General features: G+C 46.6%; 1 protein-coding gene and 1 long non-coding RNA gene across 8 annotated transcripts in view; one reads left to right on the top strand and one right to left on the bottom strand.

Moving 5' to 3' along the window:
- Positions 1–2,952: 2,952 nt before the first annotated feature.
- Positions 2,953–22,476, top strand: part of DESI2 (desumoylating isopeptidase 2) — a 45,099-nt gene continuing 25,575 nt past the window's right edge. Inside the window, exon 1 of one of the 7 annotated variants that reach the window (XM_042924767.1) lies at positions 2,953–3,255. In XM_042924767.1, coding sequence (XP_042780701.1) covers positions 3,214–3,255 — 42 coding nt within the window. In that variant the 5' untranslated portion in view covers positions 2,953–3,213. Of the gene's footprint in view, positions 3,256–3,313; positions 3,846–3,929; positions 4,006–7,978; positions 8,136–8,513; positions 8,843–16,663; positions 16,975–22,476 lie in introns of those variants that run through there. The other 6 variants (XM_042924760.1, XM_042924762.1, XM_042924761.1 and 3 more) reach the window with 6 other exon arrangements.
- Positions 5,628–7,892, bottom strand: LOC122211520. The gene is made up of 2 exons (XR_006198712.1): positions 7,673–7,892; positions 5,628–6,600 (listed from the first exon to the last, which is right to left on the bottom strand). It is a non-coding gene; the product is annotated as an uncharacterized LOC122211520 (long non-coding RNA).

Here is a 22,476-nt window from a genome sequence, read left to right as displayed (position 1 = left end):
TCTTCTGGATCTGATGAATTAGAAGTGACCACGGGACATGGGATGTCAATGAATTCTCCAGAATCTGCAAATACATTAGTGTACGTAGGAAAAAAAAAAAAGACTTTGCAGATGTGATTAATGAAGGATCTTGAGATGACATACTCTGCCCAATGTAATCATGAAGGTCCTTCTAAGTGAAAGGGGGAAGCAGGAGAGTCAGAGAAGATATGAGGATAGAAAGAGGGGTCGGGGCAATGTGGCCATGAGCTGAGGAATAAGAGCAGCTTCTAGAAGCTGAGAAAGGAAGCAGATTCTCCCCCTGGAGCCTCCAGAAGGAACACAGCCCTTGATTTTAGCCCAGGGAAACCCATCTGGGACTTCTAACCTCTGGAACTGTAAGATTATAAATGTGTCTTTTATATACATTGTAGTTCCTGTTCATGTGAGACAGCAGCCATGGGAAACTAGTATCTCCGGTAGAGAAATCCAGTAGGCTGCAGGCTATACCGGCCCAGTGCTTGGGACAGATGAGGGGTTTGGAGTTGGGGGCATCAGACTTTTCAGCATGTGTGTGATTATGACAGCTGAGAGCAGATGAGATCACAAAGGTCAAGGCAAGTGTGCAGGGTCAGAGGTGAAGTGAACCAGCGGTGTGAGCCCTCGGGAGTGCAGCAAAGACTCAATGAGGTGTTACCGGATAGCACCCTTCCCCCATATCTCTAGTTTGTTCACCTGGGTTGGGTGGAGAGGAAGACCACACCAGAGACGGCAGGGAAGCAAAGCAGCTGGGTACGCCAAAACTCGAGTTTAGAACTTTGTCCATAACAGGTCTGAGGACAGTCAAATATCAATCATGCATCCAGCACTTACCACACTCGGCATTGCCTGGCCGGTGAATCTTATTTCCCTAGTATATTTGTTTCTCCCTATTCTACACCCCCCCCCTCCAAATTCCCTACACCCCTCACCCTCCCTCTCCGACTCTCCGATGACCATCTTGCCTCTTAATCATTGAGAAAATCAAAGCAAAGCAGGAGGGAATATTCATTCCTCCAGCCCCCAAATTTCTAACCTGCCTTCATTTGTCTTCTGTATCTTCACCACTGTGCACCTGCACCTGCCTTATATGCTGTCATCATGGTTGAAGCATCCTTCCTACTAAAGGCCAACCCTGTACCACTCGTGCACTAGATGTCTTCCTCTTCTTACCTGGCCCTCAGAAATACCCCCCCCCCCCATCTCCTACATCATCAATTTCTCTCTCTTTACAAACAACTATACCTTGGTATCGCTCATCTTAAAAATGTCCTCCACTGGCCACACAGTCCTATCCCACTATTGTCCCCAGTTGCCTGTAGGTCTGTCTCCATGTCCTCACCTTACATTCACTCCTCAAACATTCCGGATGTTCTTTGGATCCCACTCTTCCCAAGACTGCTCATGTCAAGATTACCAGTAACCTCCAATTTGATACAACCTAGTAGTCTTGTGGCTCCTGAGTTGCATGTTCTCGTGTCTCTGCAGTTCCTTTTCCTTCCCAACTTGACCTCTAAATGAAGGATCCTAGAACTTAGCCTTTGGCCCCTTCCTGTGTTTTTAGCTACACATTTTCCTAGGTCATCCAATCAGTCCCAAGGCTTAACAGTCTATTTATAATGGCTGCGTCTCCAGTTTACACCAATGCCTAGTTGATATCATGGATGTCTAGAAGGCATTTCTAACTTAACACGACCAAACCAGAATTCTTGATTTCCCTCCTCCCAACCGTTCTTCCCAAGTTTCACATCGTATAAATGCCACCACCACCCACACAATCTCCTAAGTGAAAAATCTAGAAACTGTCCTTGAATGCTTTCTCCCTAACAAACGCAACTCATTAGCAAGCCCCGCGAGACTCCACTTTCAAACTATTGCAGAGAGGATGTTCTCAGTGTTCCCCACTACTCCCAATGCCCAAGCCACCTTTTGGTATGCACTGTGGAACAGCTTCCTAATTGGTTGAATGTTAGCTTTGCTGCTCCCCCTTGATGCGGTTTTTGTCCGGATGGATAGCCGTCCTTCAGATCTCAGTCTAAACCAAACCTTGTCACCAAGACGTTCCAGATGCAGCCACCCTAAGATTACTGTCAATCACTTCATCCCATTTTGATTCTCTGCAAGGCACATACCACCCATATTTATTCTTCCTCCTCTTATTACGGTATTCCCCAGGGCTCACAACACTGCCCGGCATACGGCAGGCACACAAAGATTTGTTGAATAAATGCAAAAGCAGCTACTGTGTCCTAACGTTATGCTAATCTGTGAATGCTGTACTCTCCTCCCATTGTCAGCAAGACAGTTTCATAAAACGTAAGATTTCATACTGAGCACTAGCTGGACGCGTGTTATGCCCCCCCCCCCCCTCCAGCAACCTGCCTTCCTCTATTTCCGCACCTTCTCCACGTGCAAAAAAATAAGCAAGGAAGGAGGGTTTGGAAAACAGGGTCATCGCTACGGTCTTTTGCCACACTCCTCTGGCTTCAACGTGCTCAACGCGACGGAAACTAACAGCAGTGGCCCCGACCAAGAAGGGTTGAAGGTAGAGGACTTCACCTGCCGCCAAGGGCGGACCGCAGAGGACCGGCGCAGATCCCCAGCACTGCACGCTGGGAGCTGTAGTCTCCGGGGGAGGCCTGGTGTGGTAGGAGCGGGATGCCCCGCTGCATGCTGGGAGTTAGAGTCGACGGCTGGAAACCGTACTTGTGAGATTCGGCCTCTGCGCTGGGAGCGGCGAGCGGCGGAGTCCTCGCTGCATGCCGGGAACTGTAGTCTTTCTGGGACCACTCTCTGCTTCAGCGTGGAGAGGCGCCATCTTAGGTCCCGAGGTGCGGCCGCGCCGAGCCACAGCGCAGGCGGGCTCAGCCCCCGCGCCGGGCCGGCCCCGCCCCCGGGGCGCCTGGCGCCCGCCCCCCGCTCAGGCCCCGCCTTTCCCCACGTGTCCGCCGCCGAGGGGAGGCGCCTGAGCCGGAGCGGGCCCGCCAGAGGTCCGGCCCCGTCGGCGCTGAGGGTCCTGTCGGCGGCGCCCGGGAGCGGCCCGGCTCCCCGATGCTCCCGCGCCGGCTGCCGCGGGCCGGGCTGTGCGCTTAGTGCCCGGCTCTGGCCCCCCGAAGTGCCCGCGGGGGTGGGAGCGGCCTCGGCCCCGCGGAGACGGAGCGGCTGGAGGACGAGGCGGCGGCCGCGGGGAGGAGGATGGGGGCTAACCAGTTGGTGGTGCTCAACGTGTACGACATGGTGAGTGCGGCCCAGGCCGGCGTCCTCCGGCCGCGGGGCTCGGACCCCGGCCCCCGGCCCCTGCGCTTCCTGCCGCGCGTCCCCGCCTCCGGCTTAGTTCTCGGGGGTGGGGGAGGGGAGCAGGATTAGGTTTTAATCCCCGCGCACGTCGGCGCGCGGGGAAGCGCTGCCCGGTCCGCCCGAGGGCTCCGGCCGGGGCTCCGGGCGCCGGGCCCGACAGCTGGGCGGGCGAGCGGTGTCCTTTCGGCGAAGCTGGGGTCGCGGGTCCGACCTCCACTCCTGTCCCCGGGGACTCCGGGGCCGCCCCGTCCCCGAGCGCCTGTCCGCCCCGCTCTGCCGCTTCTCCCAGCCGCACGGCTCCCGGTGCCCGAGTCTCCAGAAACTCCCAAGCTCACGGCTGTCGGTGCTTAGGCTAGACTCTCTCCAAAGGCGCACAGGGGCCGACAGCCCCTTGCCTCCGAGGCAGCCTCATTCGGATGAATGAGGCTCTAGTTTACCGAGAAAATAGCCCAGCTGAGTTACGTAGATAAGAGATCAAGGTGGTGCTCCTTTGCTAGATTCTGAAGACCACTCTGCAGGTGATGCAACAGGTATCCGACGTGACCGCAGGAGAGGGAAGGGGAGTTTTTGAGGTCATCTAACTTCGGGGTGCCGCAGGCACCCGGGATCGAGTCCGAGGACTGGTTTGCCACGGAATTGCGCCTGAAGTACCCGGCAGAGAAGGATCGGGGCAGTTAGATGCACGCCTGGGTTTGTTGCTTTCGGTTGGCTAGTTTTCGTTTTGCGAAGGGTTCCCTCCGCCTGCGTGTGTAAAATTTCTTGTAAGTGTTTTGGCAGGTGAAAAAGCCCTCCTCGTTATTTCTGTGGGCTGAAAGATGCAGAAGGAGCTGGAATACGAGAGGTCAGGCAGGAGTCACGGTTCGCCCTCGCAGATCTAAACTTTGTATTCCTTTGCTCTGTGTAAATTTCTACATTCGCAGTGCAGCGTCTTGGGTAGAAAGGAATTCCGGCGCCCTATTCTGGGAGTTATGTCAGGATGGGGTAGAGACCGCCTGGGACTTGAGGTGACGTCTCCGTTGATTCGGTGGAGGGGTTTGGGGGTGGAAGGAGATGGATGGACGTGCGTGAAACGTGGTAGGAAAAAATTAGAGAAGCATAGAACTGGAGGGCCTAAAAACGCAAGGCACTAGTTAATAAGGTCTTTGGCGTGTGTCACTGGTTAGGAGTGGTTCTCTGGATTTCAACTTTTTGTGGTCAGTGGGATACCTTTACTGTTCAAGACTTTTCATTGCCCTTTTACTGTTTCATCGCCTGCCCCCCCTCCCCCCACCGCCGTCATCTGCATTTGGTATCTTGTCTATTCTTGAAGACTTACGAAACATCTCACGGCATATATTCTGCTTTTGAGAACACAACATGCCTCTTCTTCTGGATAATTAAGCCCCTTTATAAGTTAGGGTTATGCAACAATGACCAGAGCGTCATAGACTAAGAGAAATCTGAAAGTCGAGGCAGGGAGAAGTTTTGCTGCTTTCATAAAACTGAAAATACATTATTTGGCCTATGATGGGCTTCCTTGCACCTCAGGTGCTCTATGAATCACAAAAATCGTTGCTAATTGTGGTGAGTGTAGGAAAAGCGAGAGGTGATATTTAAGCCGATACATTTTAAAGGGAGGAGTGTTCTGAAAGGTGTTAAAAATATTGTTAGCAAAGATCTTATTCCTCACATCACTTTTATAAAGTGGGTAGTTACAGAGGAGGTAGGTAGAGAAAAGGGTAAATTAAACCTGCCCAGATAACCAAAAATAGGATCTAGAATTTCTAGACCACAGTCTGATTCGTGATCTCCTCTGCTGAATAATTCCCGTGTTTGTTTCTTAACGTATTGCTTTTTCCTCACAATAGGAGGAGAAGCGGCATATGAATGTTTATCAGAATGGTAAATAGTTGAACTATTAGACTTCTGACAATCTTGCCCTTGTTGTGTTCTTTTGAGGGCTTTCAAGCTGTGGCTGTTTGATGTCAGTCACTCAGCAACCTACAATTTTTTATGACCTTGTAGAAGTCACAAAAATGAATGAATGATCTTTTCCTCTTTGAGGAATTTAGAATACCATGGGGGAGGTACAACAGTAGTAATCATTCAAAACAGAATAGTGTGATTTTGTGATTTTGGTAAGAGCAGAACAGGATGTAAAGCAGACCACGTGTGGTTGTGGGCTCAGGAATTGCTGGAAGGTGCAGGGACCTGTAAGGGCGGAGAACAGTCAGCAGGAATCGTTGTGGCCATTGGAGAGCGCACGTCGGCCTGGGAAATAATCAGCCGGCCCAGGAGAACTAGAGTGTAGGATGCATGAAAGAGACACATTGGAAAGCTTGATTAGAACTTTATTAGTTTGGGGCTGGAAGGAAGGCCTAGGGGTGGGGGGTAAGGCTCTGAACCAGGGGGGCCATCTTCGCGGTAGGGAACAGCGTGATCAGAGGTATGTTTTTGAATGAAGACCAGTGTGTTGAGGAACAAGTTTGTTTCCTTTATACTCCCTTTTCCCAAGTTGTATTGGTTTTGGAAACCTTTTTGCTTGATGTCAGGGGCAAATCCTTTTATCTTTGATAGTACTGCCTGTGCGTCATAGATGCCTTTGATGGGGATTGCTGTTGTCTGTACAGGCCCTGTCTAGCAGCATTCTGTCTCGTCCAGACTTCACAAACATCAAAATCAACCTTTGGTTTGCACTTCTAATCACTGTTTACAGGGACCCCTTTACTGTATCCCTGTGTCTCCTTGTCTGTGAGGCTGTCACCAGCTCCAGCCCTGACTGGTTGGTTCCTATTCCCTAGATTGGGAATCGCTGATCATTTCTGGTTGTCCCTAACTGCCACATGTAAGAAGAAATTGTATCAGGGTCACCCGCATTAACTTCTTCCCACAGAGGGATAGTATAATACTTAAGAGGTTACTTAATCCTACAAAGTGCTGCTAAATTATTGCTTGCTGCTTTCTCAGTGATTATGTTCCTCTTTGTACTTGGGGATAATCTACCACCAATAAAACCTGTCCTGGGTGATTTTCTGAGTCTCTGAATGAGGTGATTCGCATATTCCCAGTTTGCTAGCATCCATAGTAGAGCAGGTGATTCAGACTAGTTTCAGCTGCTGGGACAGTCTCTGCTGGAGCCACAAGGTGTTCATTTGCCACGGATCCAGATTTTGTGCTTTTTCAGGTTATCTTGACTACTGATGAATTGTTAAAAAAAAAAAATGCAGTAGCTTGATAATATTTGTAGATTCATTCTATAAACAGTTTTCTTCCTCTTTTCAAATAGCATCTGTACATCTCCAGAGCCTTAATAGGAAAAAAAAATGCATTCTAAGACTCTTCAAGCAAGGAAGTTTGGTGCCGTACTTTAGACGATCCCACCTCCATCCTACCTCGAAGAGAACGTGAGGGCACACACATGGGAGAGGACCTGAGTTCCCACACATCTTTAGATCTAACTCAGACTTATTTTTAATGTTTTATTTATTTTTGGGAGAGAGAGAGTGGGGGAAGGGTAGAGAGCGAGAGAGAGGATCCAAAGCGGGCTCTGCGCTGACAGTGGAGAGCCTGACACGGGGCTTGAACTCATGAATTGTGAGATCACGACTTGAAATCAAGAGTCGGATGCTTAACCTACTGAGCCACCCAGGTGCCCCCATAATATCTTTATATCAACATGTCCAGAACAAACTTTTTCCTTTCTCTTCTCTCCATAGCTCAGATTTTCCCCTTTACTTCATTTAATACCCACCCCCCCCACCGCTCCCCTCACTAGCCTCCCCCCACCACTGTTGTGTTGTAATTTTGCCCTGATGACCTTCTGTTTAGTTTCCCAAGCCAGAACCCTGGATGTAAAGCTATTAATTCTTCTGTGTTACAAACCCTTCATAGTCCAGTCAACCAGGCCCTGTCTCCTTTAGTTGGGTTGATTCTGTCTAAAAGTAATTGAGAGCTTAACAGTCAGTAGCTAATACTGGAAGGATATTTGTCTTGAGTCCAGATATAAACAGTCCTGGGGTTGGTTCAGCAGCTCTGCTGGGACATCGGGGACCCAGACTCTCCATGCTTCTGCTCTGCTGTCTGTCCCCATCACGTTGGCTCTTGTTCTGGTTTGTCCCGTCATAGCTGTGAAATGGCCATCGTAGCGGCAAACATAGTATCTTCAGTGGGACGTGAAGGAAGACAGGGGTAAGCAGGGCCTTCTGTGTGCACCTCTCTCCTTCTAATAGGCAGACGAGGCTTTGCCAAGGCTGCTCTCCTTTGCCGAGAAATGGTCCCAAGTTGGCTCCACCGTGACTGGGAGGAAGCTACCTGACTTTCCCGGCCTGAATGGCAGTGAGCTGCAAACCCTAGTCCCATTGTTCTTTAAGTCGGTTACCTTATCATTTTTTCTGCTGTTGCTTCTCAAGTTCAGGTCCTTGTTATGTCTGTTCGCAGAACAGTCTTCTGGCTTCAGTCTCTGGCATTACTTCGTTTTAATCCATCCTCCCTTCTGTCACCAAAGTCATCTTTCTGAAACATAGATGATTGTGCCATTCCTGTGCCTAAAATTCACTTGCAGGGTTGGGTCTAATGCCCTTTATGATGTGACCCCTCCCTGACTAATAGGCCCACCACCCACCAGTCCCATGCTCTGTCCCACCCCAGCACACACACTTTGTGCTCAGTACTGACATGTTTAGTTCTGCAAGCAGGCTCTGCTACAAGAGCTTACACCTCAGTGTCTGTGCTTGTCTTACCTGGAATGTCCTGTTCTGGCATCGGCCACCAGCCGCCTCCTGCCTGTAGCCTTGTCTTTATTCGGCAGACTTGCGCCAACTTTTGCGCCCTAGTTGTACTTCGTACGTATCTTCCACTGTGTGTATCATAATTCTGTGCATCCCATTAGACCAGGTTCCTCGATGGCAGTATCTAGAACTGGGCCTGTCGTGAGAAGGTGTTCTGTAAATATTTACCAAATGAATGGGACTTCAGGCAGTTTTATTAGGAATGGTGCCAGTTCTTAAATGGCATCAAACAGTCTTCCAGTTTCCCTTCCCTTTGTGCCAAAAACCTTTCTGTATTTGTCCTCCTGTTTAGTACATTACTGGATTTTAGCTTTGGTTGTTGTAAAGGGGTGATGGAGTGAAGGGGGGAGGAACACGGGAAGCGGGGAAGGAAAACTATCAAATATTCTTCTTTGACATAGTTGTTTTGTTTGTTTGTTTGTTAAACACTGTGGGGCTAGACTGTTGATTCAGTGAAGTTGGAGCCCCAGCCGCTCCTCGAGAGGCCCTCCTCACCTTTGTCTTCCTTTACATGCTGCCGAGCGAGGATCCCGCAAGGCTCTGACGGTCCTGTTGCAGCCGTGACCCGCAGACCAAGAACAAGTAGTTGCTCCTGGGGAGATCATCTTTCTGAGAACATTGTCAGAATTTCAGCATGGTTGAACCAGTTAATGGGAACTAGTCTTAATTCCCTTGCACCACGTCTGCTTCTGGGCCCAGGGCCGCTTCACCGCTTGACGTAGAAACAGTGGGTCCGTGAGTCTAACCAGAAAAAAAGGACGGTCAGTCATAAATCTGACCTCCTACGTTATCTGTGGCGGTATCCTTCCTTTTTTTGTTTGTTTGTTTAGTCTGTATGAGAAAAGAATTTAATCTCTGTACGGATTTGTGTTCTGTTGCTAGAAAAACGAATTGCCAAAAATGTAGCGGTTTGAAATGGCTCGTGGGCCGGACGTCCGGGTGGGCGGGGCTGGTCTCACAAGGCTAAAGTCAGGGTGTCGGTGGGCCTAGGCGGGGACAGATTTGCCACCAGGCTCATCCAGATGGTACCAAGGTTCGGTAGCTTGTGGTTGTAGGGCTGAGGTCCCGTTCCATGCTGTTCCATGCAGTTCCGTGCTGGCTGCCAGTCGGAGCCACTCTGGGCTGCTTGGAGCCTCTTGCATTCCTCATTTGCATCCTTGGCCTTCAGACCAGCTGGAGGGCCTGGAGTTGTGCCATGTGAGAGTCTGACCTCCCTTCTCCTGTGTCTAGCCCACCTCCATCCAGAGAGCTCTCCGCTCGTTAATTAAAGGGGACCCACAAGGATATGCCAGGGTAATCTCCCTGTGTTAAGGTGTCTCTAACTTAAATTACATCTGCCAAGACCCTTTGCCATGATTCACAGAACAGATTCACAAGTTCTGGAAACTAGGGTGTAGACACCTTATAGAGTCCTTTCCCTATCACACCATCTATGAAAGGTATTTTGTAAACCCCAAAATATTCAGTGCTCCCTTTTAGCAGGCCCTTGACTTGTCATGGAATAAATATCTCCGTAACTTAAAATGGAAAATTTGAAGTATTCAAGAAGTAAAGCATGGAGAGGCGCCTGGCTGGCTCACTCAGAGGAGCATGTGACTCTTGATCTTGGGGTCGTGAGTTCGAGCCCCACGTGGGGTGTAGAGATTACTTAAATAGAGAAAACTTAAAAAGAAAAAACATGGAAACCTTTTATGAGTGGCTCATACTCCGATGTGAAAGGTCCAGGCATGTTGGCGAACACAGGCCCTTCAGACCGCAGCGGGATATTGTGTAGCAGCTCCAAGGTCACATTCATGATGATGGATAAAGCTAACAAATTAGAATTTAATGAAACTAGTAAATACGACTGAATACCAACGAAAACCTATTTTAGGTGAATTCTTCCATTGGATAGAATTTTTTTTAAATGTATACTTTAATTTCCTTTTGTTGACTGATTTTCTAGAAGATTATTTAAATTCCAAAGTATTATTGTTCAAGTGTCATCCAGTCGGTTGATAGAATATACAGGGAAGTCTGCCAAAATAAATAATCCTAAACTATAACAAAGGCAGAAAAATAATAAAGGGAAATGAGATACATGAAAATAATTTTAATTTTCAATTAATCTGAAATGGATTTGGGTATATGACTGTGATTGCCCTTCCCCCAAAACAATAACGTAAAAACAAATTGACCCCACATTATTTGGAATAAAAGTCTTGGCTCACTAGGTTGTGATACTACTAAATTCTTGCCCATATGGAATTGGGGAGTCTCATTACTACACTATTTGAATTATTATAATTTCACAGCATATCTTAGGCTGGACCAGTTTCCTTTCATTATTTTTCCCAAATTTTCTTGGCTATTACTCATTTCCTCTTCTAGGCTCTCTGAAAAATTCCGTACGTTTTTTTGTCTCTTTGGTTTTTTTTTTTTGAACTGTCTTAAAATACACATAAAATGCACTGCCTTAACCGTTTATGGCTGTATAATTCAGGAGCGTATATTCACACCGTTGTGCAGCCGATGTCCAGGACTTTTTCATCTTGCAAAACTGAAACCCTGTATTCATTAAATTCCCCTTACCCCTCCCCTCGCCCCTAGTTACCACAGTTCTACTCTGTCCTGCGAATTTGACTAGATACCTCCTAGATGTGGAATCAACAGGACTTGTCTCTGTAACGAACTTATTTCACTTTACATAGTGTCCCAAAGTTGTACCCATGTCGTACCACATGTCCGAGTTTCCTTCCTTTTTAAGGCCGAATAGCGTCCCGCCGTGTGTGTATCCATTCATGTGTCCATGGACATCGGGGTCGCTCCCACCTTTTGGTGACTGTGCATGATCTGCTTGAACACAAGCGTACAAATAACCTGTTCGGGTCCCAGCTTTCAGTTCTTTCAGAGGCGCACCCAGTCTGTAAGTTGTTGTTTTCATTGGAACTGCACTGGTTTTAGTGCAGTTTAAAGTAACTTGGGAAGAATTGGCATCTTTCCTATTAACTTATTCTTTTTTTCTCAGTGGTGAAAATGGGATTTTTTTTTTTTTTTTTTTTGCTTTTTGAAATTTTTATCAAGAAAATGTAAATATTTCATACATGCACGTAGTTGATAGGTTAATTCCAAGCCCATATATCTGAGCCATCTATTAACAGAATATACTTCATAAGTAAGTAAAATAAGATTCTAGGGTCATTTTGTCATAAACGTCCACGCTGCATACATTTTCACCATGTAAGTAATTGACTGTAGGGCAATTTGCTGTAAAAAAAAAAAAAATCACAAAAAAATGACATTTCATTTGAAAGGACATAGTGAAACATGAAAAATGAATAACAAAATTAAAAGATCCTGTTGCGAAATACAAAATATTTGAATACATTTAAAACGTGTGTAGACTTTTGACAGTATTGCGCAAATAACCAATTTGATTTTGTGGATTGTACCCAGGCATTCGTCTTCGAAGTCTTTCATTTGTAGTATTATACCTTTTTTTCTTTTTTCTTTTTTTTTTTTGTCTATTGATTCATCTCAGCATCACTGTTTTCCTTCTTTCACTTCCTTCCTTCGTTAAGAGAGGTATCCGTTTCCAAACACGAAGATGCGGATTCGTAACCAAGCTTTGCATTGTGCAGGCCGCCTGCGCTGCTTTTTTCTCCTGGCATGTTGTCACATGTTGGTGATAGTCTGGAATTCCCTGGGAAGTGTGGACGATGTGCCGGCGCCCGGATGCGTTCGTGATGGAGCCCTGCCATCACCATCGCTGCCACGCTCCCCTGTCCCCAGTACAGCGCGGGGTCTGTCCTGACCCTCCTGTTTCACACTGCCCGTAGGCGGGCTCCCTCACAGTGTTTTTGTCAGGTCGATCCATATAGTTGTTACCATCCAGTCTTTCAAGAACACTACGTCCGTGCGTCACTGAATAGATCGTCGTGAGCGCGAGCTAAGATTTATACAACATCAAAACAGGAGCTTTGTTAATGGAGAAATAAACCGACGGCCAACTTCGATACGTTAACCCAGCCAAGGGCAGTCGAGTCACCCATGGGGAGGTGAAGCCAGACCATCCACCAGTTATTTTAGCTTTTATAGCAAAATGTTCTTACAGCCAATTGGTGGTGCAGCAGAAATGTTTGTGGCAAAAATGTCTGTGGCTGAGACACACAGGGCGAAAATCCCGGACGTGACTAAAAGGCATTTGGTATATTAAGTGGCAGTAGGACTCGACAGGAAAATAAAGCAGGGGGAGGGGAAGGAGAGCGTAGGCCGGGATGGGGCAGTGCGGTTTCTACTACGGTTTCAAATCGAGTGGTCAAGAAGGGCCTCGCCAAGAAGAAGTCATTCCTGAAAGGTGAAGGGGTACACCGTGTGGATACCTAGGGAAAGAACATTCCAGGCAGAGTACGCAAGCACAGAGGATAAACCAGGCCACATGCCTCCAAAGTAAATGTACAGCAAGAAATAGAAGCTTTTAGGGGGAATTTCTGATTTATGTTCTCAGATAGGTTCATGAGGGTCATTGAAAATTGAGCAGACGGTACCAGAGAAGGAACAATCTGAGATCAAGAGAGATTCCACAGAGGTGAAAAGTGCCATTGCCTGACTGAAAACTGCAACAGGAGATTGAAAACTAAAGAGAAAGTAGCAAGATTTAGAAAACCTCTCAAGTAGAAGCATCGCCAGTCTCCAAAAGGATCAGGTGCCAGGCAGTGTTTGTTAAAAGTTAAGAACGTTCAAGCAAAGCCCGGTTTAACTTTTAAATGTTAAGGATGAAATAAAAAGTCCTACAGACACGCACAGGCAAAAAAAGGTACCTCAAGGGAACAAAATCAAGACTTCTCTGTCCTGACACCAAACCCCAAGTACAACGGAGCGTTATCTGCGGAGTCGTGAAAGGGAGAGCATTTCCGTCTGAATGCCCTGACGTCTCTAGTGGTCACTCGCGCAAAAGGACGTGGAGAGTATCTGGGACCTCTGGGGGGGCTACTGGAGGTCTCAAGAACTTAAGAATGGGGTGGTGACTGTAGAGGAAAAGCCATGGTCTCCAACGCTAGTTGGAGTTAGCAGAGCTAGTTCCTATGATATATATGGTTATGGGCGATGCCAGGGTCCTGAATTACTCTTCAAAGAGAATGAACATGATGTTGCGATTAAGTCCCAGGTTGTGTTGACCAAATCTGGAAGAGAGGGAGGGAGGGAAGTCAGCAGATACGGTTGGTTTTGGTCCGTATTGGAAAATTGTATGTGTAAATGCTTTTTGTCATGTAAATGTAAGTAGTGTTGGGATAAAGTTGGATCTAGAGGGGAAACAGCAGAGAAAACACAGTTCATACAGTGGAGGAGAGAAAACAGAAAGAAAAATGGAAAAGGAAGACAAATAGGCCCAAATACAAAAATTATGAGATGGTCGTAAATAAATTAAATCCCCTATTAAGTTTGTTAAGTATGTTTATGTCCTTTCCTTACAGAAATTTTAAATTACACATGGTCAAAACTGTCATCGTTTTATGACCATTCAGGTTTATATCATCCCTAGAAAGGCTTTTCCGGGTCTGAAATTATAGAAGTAATCCCCGTATTTACTCTCCAGGGGAAAACCAGTTACCCCAACACTGTTGATTGGATGATCGATCGTTCCCCATGTTAATTGGAGGTGTATGCCACATTTATCCTCTAACAGATTGTCATGGATGTAGAAGTCCTATTTCTTGACTCTCTGGGCTTGTCCTGTATTTAGTTGCCTCTTCCCACACTCTCATCAGATGTTTAGTTGCGTATTCCAGTGTTTTGATACTGGTGATGGAGGTTTCTCTTGCTCTTTCTTGGCATTTTATGTTTCTCACACATTCGTTTTTCAAATAAAACTTAGAATCAATTCATCAAAAAAACTCACTGAAATTTTCAGTGCAATGACATTAAGTTTATGAATAATTTGGGGGGAGAATTGACAGATTTAGAATATTGAGTCTCCCCATAATATAAGAACTTTTGTATTTTAACACTCATTTTTGAGAGAGAGACAGAGTGTGAGCAGGGGAGGGGCAGAGAGGGAGGGAGACACAGAATCCGAAGCAGGCTCCAGGCTCCGAGCTGTCTAGCACAGAGCCCGACGTGGGGCTTGAACCCACAAACCGTGACATCATGACCTGCTCCGAAGTCAGACACTTAACCGACTGAGCCCCCCGCATGCCCCAAGAACTGACCTTTTTGAGTGATTATTACAGGCCAGCCATTGCCTCATATCATCATCCCTTTTTAAGATGAGGAAGCTGAGGCATAGTTGAAGGGCCTGCTCAGAATTGTGGCCATAAGTGGTAGAGCACAGCCCTGCATCCCGAGCTCTGACACTACAATCTGTGCCCCTAACCACCACATTACAGTTCTCTTCCTCCTCCCATCCCTGGAAAGTGCTGTTTCTCTATTTGTCTTGATTTCCACACCCCTGACCCCACCTAACTTCCACTCTGTGCTTTCTGGAACTCCTGAAGGGGCAGTGGCAAAAAAAAAAAAAAAAAAAAAAAATCCCTGACCTCTGAATATTCCTGTGATGGCTAATTGTATGTGTCAACTTCACTGGGCCAAGCTAGTACCTGGGTTTTAGTCAAACATTAGTCTAGGTGTTGCTGTGAGGGTATTTTTTGGATGCAATTTACATTTAAGTCAGTAGACTTTGAGTAAAGGATAATGGGGGTGGGCCTCATCCAGTCCATTGAAGGCCTTAAGAGCAAATACTGGGGACCCCTAAGGAGGAAGGAATTCAGCCTCCAGAGGAGCTACATCACCTCCTCCTAGGTCTCCAGCCCTCCCCCCCCAGCTTGCCCTGCACATTTTACACTTGCCCCCCGCCCCCCGCATCATGTGAGCCAGTACATTACAACGACCCCTTCCTTCCTGCACCTTCATCCGAGTTAGATTCTGGCATCACCGTTACTGCCGTTCCCTCTGGCGTACTTGTCTGGCAACCCTAGTGAAGCTGAACTCCCCATCTCAACAGCTGAGCGCAGCTCGAGAAAACCCCACAGCCATCCTGACTGATCTCACTTTGAAATCGTGACCACAAACCCCAAGGGGACCCTAAATGCTGTCTGGCAGTGCTTCCATATTTCTTTGGTCGACTGACTTTCCCACTCCAAGACAGCTCCGGTGCCCCTCCCCGGTCCTCACTCTCCGCTGGTGACTTCACTGCTTGCTTCACTTTAAACAAGAAAGTAGGGGAGCCTGGGTGACTCAGTTAAGTGTCCGACTTCAGCTCAGGTCAGGATCTCACAGTTCATGAGTTCGAGTCCTGCATCAGGCTCTGTGCTGATGGCTGGGAGTCTGGAGCCTGCTTTGGATTCTGTGTCCCCCTATCTCTCTGCCCCTCCTCCACTTCGTGCTCGCTCTCTCTCTCTCTCTCTCTCTCTCTCTTAAAAATAAACATTAAGAAAAAATTAAAAGAGGAGCAGCTGAAGAGAATATGATCTCCACCCCACCCCCCCCCCCCCACCACTGCCTTGGTACAGTCCTCCTGCGCGTGGAACGGGAATCACCCGTGTCCTTACTGGAGGTCAGACCTCCCACTCTGTACTGGCCCCTCACTTCGGTGCAAGGACCTCTCAGAACCGTCCACGCTCTCACCTGCTGTCCTCGTAGTCGCTATGGAACGTGCTATGATAGTTTCCGGTCCTTGTCCTTCTGAACTGAGGAGTTAGTGGACTTACTCTGACATTCTGTGCGTTGACCATGCACCATATGGCACCACGCTCTCAAGCCAGAGGTTTGAGTCTTTTTAATCAACTTCTTTAGAAATGTGTTACTTTAAAAGACTAACAAGGAAGCAAGCAAGAGCTGGTCTATTTCAGGCCTGTTCATTCATTTCTGTTGCTGTTTTATCTGGGCATCAAACGGTAATTCACACACGGTCAAGTTCCTCACTCTGCAGTGAGCTTGAGGGCAGAGACAAGGTCTTACTCTTTATTCCCAGAACTTGGTGCATTGTCATTGCTTTTAAAAGGTTTGTTAGGCTCACCTGAAGTTCTCCTAGGAGCCGTCATCCTGAAATTGTTCCTCTCTCCACTGTGTCCTCTTGTTCATTGCGGCTGCCTGCAGGACGATGGAAAGGATGGACGGACGGACCTCCCCACCCTGTCAGGTGGCCAGCGAGAGCCCCAAACATCTGTGCCGGTTCCGAACAGGACTGTCAATGTGACACAGAGTCATGGCTAAGGCAGGGGCAGCCGGAAGCTGTCCTTGACCTCTTCCTTGATCAGGCCTGCCGTCTGCCGTTTAGAATCTGTTCTTTGTCTTTGAGGTATAGTCTGGAATCCCTCAGACCGTGTGGATTTGCATCCCACCTCCTGCTTTTTACCTGTGTGACCTGGGAAGGTTTCTCAACTTCTCTGTGCCTCTGTTCCTTGCTAAGATGGGAATCGCAATTCATAGGGTTATTGTAAGGGTCGATTTATGTCCAATGCATGGACAGGGAGCTGGCACATGATAATCACAAGAAAGCACCAGCTGTGTGTTAGTGGTGTTATTTGCAGGATTAGAAGAAGCTGAGCGAGCTCCCGGTTGTATTCCTTCTGCAGTTGCAACACCTCGTAACTTGATCTTTGGAATTTCCTCACTTTATCTTAAGGAGTGTTCCGCTGCCGAGGACAGGAAAGCAGGCTGTTGCGTGTTTGACATTAGCTCTAAAATCTCCCATCACGGTGTATGTGTAACTCTGGGGCTAATTATGTAAGCCTCTTCTCTTCCCTTGTGCGTTGAGAGCCTTTGAGCCACGTGAACTTAATGGAGCTGATTTTTCAGTCTTGAAACATTTGTGGAAGTTGTGAAAACAAACAGCTTGGCCGAGACTGGTTTGCACGCCATGGCGGAGTTCTCATTTCTAGCTCATTGTCCGGCAGTCAGTTAAAGCAACCACCAGGTAAGCACACTGGTTCTTCCCAGCCCTTCTCAGCATAATCTGCGTGTGTGCCCTAGTTTACTGCCCAGTAGTACGAGAAGTTGCTTGAAGGACTCTTGCAATTCTCAGGTCCAAAACGAACGTATCTTCTAGATTTCTCCTCCTGATGTCCTAGAGAGGAGTTTCAGATACGAAGGTTCGTTTCCAGAACAGGAGGTCTCTACGTTACTGAATTAGTGACCAGGTGGGCACATTATATGGCATTTAAGGCAAAGGCTAGGCAGTGACTCTTTTTACTTGCAGTGGTGCGGGAGGGGTCACCATAACTTCACACTTAAGGAAAAATGATGAATAGTCATGATCTCCATCTTACTCTGAAGTTGTTCGGGGCGCTTCCAGATCATGTAAAGAAAAGGAGGGGCCCATGAGGCTGTCTGCTGGAAGCCAGGCTGTGTGATAGGAGCAGCAGTAGGTAGAGGCTATGAAGCCTGGGCTGTTTATGGTTTGGCCACTCATCATGTGACCATGGGCAAATTACTCCTAAAGAGATTTACGTGTTTTACATGGACCGTTACTACGAAAGAGAGTGAGTGAAAGTACGTTTTAGGGTAGCGTTCAAAAATGAGTTTTCGGTTTACTACATATGCACATATTTCTGTTCTAACACAGGTTTGTGATTGATTGCTTACATTCTTAATGAGTTCCTTATGGACAAGGACTGTGAGTTAATCGTCCGTGTAACCCCAGCGCCTGGCAGCCCCTGACACATAGGTGTGCCTACATTGTATTGAATCAGGGTTGTTTAACTTGATTCATTTATGGCTTTGGTGCAAGTAAACATTTTTAAATCAGATTTAAACTGAGGTATAATTTAGGAGACCCTTCTAGAACAGTAGCTCTTCTTTTAAAAAAATTTTTTTTAATGTTTATTTATTTTTGAGACAGAGAAAGACAGAGCATGAACGGGGGAGGGTTGGAGAAAGGAAGACACAGAATCCGAAGCAGGCTCCAGGCTCTGAGCTGTCAGCACAGAGCCCAACGCGGGGCTCGAACTCACGGACCGCGAGATCATGACCCGAGCCGAAGTCGGATGCCCAACTGATTGAGCCACCCAGGCGCCCCTAGAACGGTAGCTCTTGATTGTATCCTAGACCAGCTAAGAAGTACACTTACATCACACCGTTATGCACACGTGTAAACTGATACCAAACGTTCAGGAAATACCTTACTCAGTGTCTTGTCCTCTGATAAGTCCTATTCCATCATATTTCACTCATTGGAAATAATGCCGGTGCCAACCCACCGAAATGATTTCGGGATCCTGTAATGGGGTGCAACCTACAGTTTCAAAGACGCTTCTCAAGAATGCAAGCTCTATGAAAACCAGAACTTCATCATATTTGCTACCGTGTTGCTAGCGCTTGGCACATAGTAGGTGTTCAGTAAATATCACCTGCATGAGTAAAAGAATGGAGATACTCTTTTCCATAGGTCACAGTCGAAAAGATAAAGCATTACAAACTCCTTGCTGCATTTCAGTTCATCCAGTATTTGAGCAGTCTACTAGGTATAATACAGTGCCCTCAGCACCATGGAGGATCCAGGAATTTTTTTTTTTTAAGTTTATTTATTTTGAGAGAGAGAGCAGGGGAGGGGTAGAGAGGGTGGGAGAGAGAGAGAATCCCAAGCAGGCTTCACACCATCAGCATGGAGCCCAACGCAGGGCTCGAACTCACGAACCGCGAGATCATGACCTGAGCCAAAATCAAGAGTTGGATCTTAACCATCTGAGCTACCTGGGCACCCCTGGAGGATCTAGAATTAAAGAACACTCAGCCTCAGGCCTTGCTCAGTTTAGAGCCCAATCCAGAGTGCAGGTCAAGTACAGATAGGCCATGAAAGAAGTTTCAAGATTTTACCAAAATACCTGACATCAGCTTTTGGGACAACTACACCAAGTGCCTCGTAGGAAAGATTTGCCAAGAACTTAGATTTCTGGTACAGTATGCCGTCAGGACCAAGAATTGACAGTACTCTGCCTCATCTATACCAGAGATAACATTCTCTGGTAATGAAAATCGAGCCAAACTATAGGTTACACGCAATAGGTTTAGTCTTAAAAATATTCAAGGAGCATTTGGTTCACTGTTGATTTGACTTGTAAAAATCCATTCTCCTTTAAAAAACAATTTACAGTCATCCTGGGTCTAGCTTGTGGTAGGTCCTAAAAATTAGGTTTTTTGACAAGCACAGGAATTTGTTTTTGAAAATTGGTTTGCCTAGTTGATAAAGCGGAGGAAACCGACGTTATGTGAAATGCATAGGAGCACATTTTCCTTGGTTTTAAGTTTCCTGTGAGTGCAGAGTGATGTGTACTCATGCTCGTGAAATTCAGGACAGTGCTGTGGAGCTTTAAGTCTCAAAGCACAGTCCTTGGGAAGGCCAGCTTTGGACTAACCTTAAAATGGATCGTCAAAACTGGGACTTAATAAAAGAGGGTGCAGGCTGAATAGTTCTGCTGAAACAAACATACACTGGGACTCTGTGTGTGTGTGTGTGTGTGTGTGTGTGTGTGTGTGTGTGTGTGTAAGTTTGGTTACACTGTCTCAAAAAAAGCTTTACAGAACATTTACAAAACTTGAAACCCTATTAACTAAAAAATTACTAGCAAATAAAGATCGAGGCTTAATACCTAAGGTTATCAACAATTTATAGATAGCATGGTAATGAAAATGTTAATGTTATGTAAAGATTTTTTTTTCCCTAAGACCCAGAAAGTGAGTGATGTGCTTATTTTATTTATTGTTTTAAATTTTTTAGCGTTTATTCATTTTGAGCAAGACCATACAAGCGGACAGCAGGGGTGGGCAGAGAGAGGGAGACACAGAATCCGACGCAGGCTCCAGGCTCTGAGCTCTCAGCACAGAGCCCCACGCGGGGCTCAAACTCACGGACCGCGAGATCATGACTTGAGTCAAAGTTGGACGCTTAACCGACTGAGCCACCCAGGCGCCCCAATGTGCGTATTTTAGATAACATTCTCTGGTAATGAAAAAATTGGACATTCTTAGAAATAATGATAATGGAATAGAATATGTAGTGTGCCATCTTTCTTACGGTATAAAGCAAATTAACAGATAGATCTGGATGCTTACGGTTTCATCTAGAAAAGATAGTAGTCTGTCTCAGTTCATTCAGTGAGTTTTTATTGACTCTGTTTTACGATTAGCCTGATGCTAAGGCTCTATAGATAGCATTTTAATATGATTTACTATTAAGTAGCATTTGCTGTAAGATTATCTAGGACTCAATCCAGTGGTACCAAAAAGACCTCCTGAGGTAGTCAAACAGTGTGAATGTCAAAGACGGCTTTATATGAGATGGCACTATGGGAATTACCCCAGTTTCCACTACTCGCGGTTTATTTTTAATTTTTAACTCAGTAAGTGAAAGGCCTTCTCTTTTCCCCTAAACACCTTTTTTATGGGAGTTAAGTAAAACACTTGCCTGAACCCACACGAACACGGGTTTTTTTTAGGGGAAACTGTCATACTTTATACTTAGATCAGTTAATACTACCTTTTGAGGAAGTCAGGCCCAGCACCTAAGTGGTTATATTAAATGTTTTAAGTTCCAGACTACGGAGATAGCATGTATCCTCACTGCTGCTTTCAAACAGGAAGCATAAAATTTTATTAAATTGATAAGTCAAATCACTGACTGAAATGAAGTTTAATGAAAGTTCTCTGTCAGAAGAATAACGTAACATTTTAATATAGGACTGTAATACACCACAGTCAATTCACTTCTGTAAACAGTGCTTTAAAGTAATAAATGGAAATGTTTAGGTCAGTGTTTTGCATTGAAGCAAGATAGAGCTCAAAAGTAATTGCAGTTATCGATGTTATTTGTTGCCTTCCCACATATTTTAAGATGATAGGTTTCCTGTGAAGTGTTTCCTTTTACCTTTTATTATATTAATACTTAAAAAGCTTCGAAAAGCCCTCTACGCTTCCGTGGCGGTTGGTGTCGGAAGAGGTAAAGCTGGAATCCGTGCTCCTTCCTCGGCCCTCTTCTGTATGCTTGGGAAGCCCCAGGCCGTGACGGCCCAGTGCCGAAGTGACGTGTGGCTCTCCAGTTCCTCGCTCCTGTTCGTGACTGTAGGAGCGCCCTGTGACACCACTGGCGTACTTACGGAGACCTGTTCCTCAAACCTGTGCTCCTCCAGAGGATAAATGATCGCGTGCGGGATTCTTAAAGCAGACTCAAATTAATTCTGCCGTTGTTTGCTATTCACTGTAATGAGTCACTGCTCCTGGGAATTTGACATCGGCTCCCAAAGATTCTTGAAAATTCCGAGATTTAGCAGATAGCTGGCACTGAGCCGCTTATTTACGTGAGCGTATGGCCATTTCCCGGTAGGTAAGACGAAAGCATGAGGGAAGGATCACATGGTCAGTAAACGTGTTTGCTACTCCTGACGCTTCCTGTTTCCCGGGGATCAGGTAGCCCTCTGAGGACTTCACGTGGTGTATGCTATCTATTAATAATCCCCATTTTATAAATAAGGACAGGGGAGATAGCATCTTTTTTAGGTTATGCACCTAGTGAACAGTGAAGCCAGAGTTTGAACCGAGGCTTTCAGGCCCCAGGATCTGAATTGGAATCCAAACGCTCTTTGAGACCAACAGGGGACCTTGAAGAAGTTCTCATGTACGTGCATCAGAAGAAACCAAAGCAAAGAGCTCCGGTCTCCTGACAGCCCAGTGTCTTTTCCACTATCGTTCAGATTCTTCAGCCCGTGTGGGTTGTCGTACTTGGATCAACCTCTTTCTATCCACGTGATATATCTGTAGTCAAGTCAAGTGTAACAGAAGCCATGTCCTTGGGATCTAGCCCAGAATAAAGGAACTCTGTGGGCTTTCCTGTTAGACCCTAAGGGAAGGAGCGCCCTGGATGAAGCCCGCTGACCAGGCGATACGCTCCATCCAGATGACTTAAGTAGGTGGTTGATGGGGAGACACTCTGATAACTTGCTGGTTTCGTGGTTTGAGAGAAGACTAATTCGTGGGAGCGTCTGGCAGCTTGACCGTTTTCCTTTGCGGCAGAAACGTCTGATTTCTCATATAATCCACTGAGGGCCTCTCTTCCTCAGCACTGGGTGAATTGGGCACATAGCCACCTCTTGTGGATGTGCCCCTGACGTTCTGTGTCCCTTCTCTCTCGCAGTGTGGCCTTTGTGTGATAAACTCTCTGTGTCGGCCAGCCCCGGTGTCAGTCTGTAGAGCTCTGGGAGCGACAGTTCTCAAACTAGTCCCCTGAATGCTAGTTGTACTCTTACACTTGAACCAAGCTCTTAGGAGTAAAAGTGGTCTTTTCCAGTTCGGATGAACGGCTTTTGGGTGAAACTCTTCTGGGTTATCCATCTTTCCCAAGTACGTGACTGTAAACCTTGGCACCTGCTACTGTTTAGACAACAAAATCCGGGAAGACGTATCCAGCAGAAATTAACAGAAGTCTTGC

Source organism: Panthera leo, chromosome F3 (assembly GCF_018350215.1).
Source record: "Panthera leo isolate Ple1 chromosome F3, P.leo_Ple1_pat1.1, whole genome shotgun sequence".
Taxonomy (NCBI): Eukaryota; Metazoa; Chordata; class Mammalia; order Carnivora; family Felidae; genus Panthera; species Panthera leo.
Note: the sequence above shows the minus strand (reverse complement) of the source record. Positions and strands in the feature narration are given on the sequence as shown.